The sequence below is a fragment of the Anneissia japonica genome, unplaced genomic scaffold, assembly GCF_011630105.1.
Source record: "Anneissia japonica isolate Jap-2015-1 unplaced genomic scaffold, ASM1163010v1 scaffold502_len386481_cov162, whole genome shotgun sequence".
In the NCBI taxonomy this organism is placed as follows: Eukaryota; Metazoa; Echinodermata; class Crinoidea; order Comatulida; family Comatulidae; genus Anneissia; species Anneissia japonica.
The window spans coordinates 1-1,848 of NW_022756308.1; the positions used below are offsets into that span (position 1 = coordinate 1).

General features: G+C 37.3%; 1 protein-coding gene across 1 annotated transcript in view; it reads right to left on the reverse strand.

Moving 5' to 3' along the window:
• Positions 1-597: 597 nt before the first annotated feature.
• The window catches only part of LOC117124183 (carbonyl reductase [NADPH] 3-like), a 25,611-nt gene continuing 24,360 nt past the window's right edge, over positions 598-1,848 (reverse strand). Inside the window, exon 11 of the mRNA XM_033270337.1 lies at positions 598-1,246. Coding sequence (XP_033126228.1) covers positions 1,085-1,246 — 162 coding nt within the window. The 3' untranslated portion in view covers positions 598-1,084. The remainder of the gene's footprint in view (positions 1,247-1,848) is intronic.

A 1,848-nucleotide genomic window follows, 5' to 3' on the forward strand; every position in this document is an offset into this window, starting at 1 on the left:
ATAAATTTAGAAAACTAAAAAAAATTAAACTTTAAGCACAGTGATTACTAAAATCTACAATGATCACTAACCAACATGCATGTTGTCAGAAGAAATGAATGAATTAAAGGTGTATAATAGGAGTGTACAATAGCAAATTAAGTCCTATTGTAAAGCTAAATAAAAGCAAGACCACCCAACATTGTTCACCCTGTTGCCCACCCACTTTAACAATGGTATATTCCAATTGGGTGGTTTATGTCCTGGGTGGTTTATGTCCGTATCCCATTTGTTTCTAGCCGTACTTATAATTGTGTAATGGAGTGTATCTGGTGGTATTTGAATCTGTTCAACCATGAAGCCTCCGTGGTTTAATGGTAATGACGCTCGCCTTGACAGCGAGAGGTCGCAGGTTCGAGTCCTGTCAGAGGCATTTTATTACACAATTTCTTTATTCATTTATTTACAGGACTACATTCGTTGAGAACTATGCTACATGATGTATTATTATGTCCTTTATTCGAACACTGTATTTACCTTTCTTTAATGATTTATATATATCAGTGGTGGTGCTGCATAGGCAAATATATATATTCAATAAAAACACAGACAAGGTGGTTTATTTGCCTCAATTTATTTGAAAATGGATGAAAACATATATATAAAAGCTAAAAAAACATAATGACAGGTTTCTGAATCATGTTAAAAAATAGGCTCCCAGCGTGAGCATGTGTCTACTGCCTAATTCTATAGAAACGATGATGTGGAAAATAATTAATGGTTTAATCCTGTTGTATATAGAGTCTGTGGTTTAGATATCCACCTACATAATGACCTCCACCGGAATTAGAAAAGTCAACTGTTGCATGACAACGTAGTGTCTACTACACCCTGGGGGGCATTAGACACAAAAACAATTGCAATTTGTAAAATCGTGAAAATATAATGTTGGGATATATGTCAAATTGTAAAATCGCGAAAATATTGGGCTTTACAATATATTCAACAAGGTGTGATAACCAGGTGTAATGAGAAAAACAGAGTTCAGTAAGATGTAATCAGAACAACCAGTTGTCATTTCAATAACTGTAGTAGAAATTACAGTCTACCAAGTCTGAACAACAGTTTTATTAGACAAATGTTTTCCCTGGGGCCCAGTTGAATTCTTTGGTATCATGACACAATAAACAGGTGTTTCAGCGCCCTCGTCGATTGTTTTGGTTCCTTTATGACTAGTCATATCTGTATCAACATATCCTGGACAGCACTAAAGAAATACAAAATAAAGGTCATGTAAAGTAATTTCATAACAAACAAGTATGACATTTAAGAGAAAATGCAGAGTTGAGATTCAATTCAATTCAATTAAGACATTTAATAACATGGAACCACAAAAAAGTCCCAACTCATCAATTGATATGGTTCCTTTGAGATTAGTAAGTAATAACTGTATCAACATATCCTGGGCAGCACTAAAGAAATACAGAAAAAAGTGTAAAGTAATTACATAACAAACAAGTGGAAACAGGAACCAAATAAGAGAAAATGCAGAGTTGAGATACAGGTCTCCCTACAATCAGTGACGGCTCTAGGATATAATTTATTGGGGGGGGGGGGCTAAGATGTGGGGGGCTAAGATGTCCTAAGTATTTATGGGTGTATCTATAGCGTGCACCAGTATTGAGGGCCAAAAGCCTGAGCCAGGGGTGGGAATGGGAGGGGGTATCCCCTTCTCCCAAAACGAGATTTTTTTGGCTATGGATGGGAAATGGCTAGGATGGGAAAGCTAGGCCCTTTTTTTTTGGTCTGACTGCCCGACAAGCTTTGGCTGATGGGGGGGGGGGCCTTGACCAGATCGCTGGGGGGGGG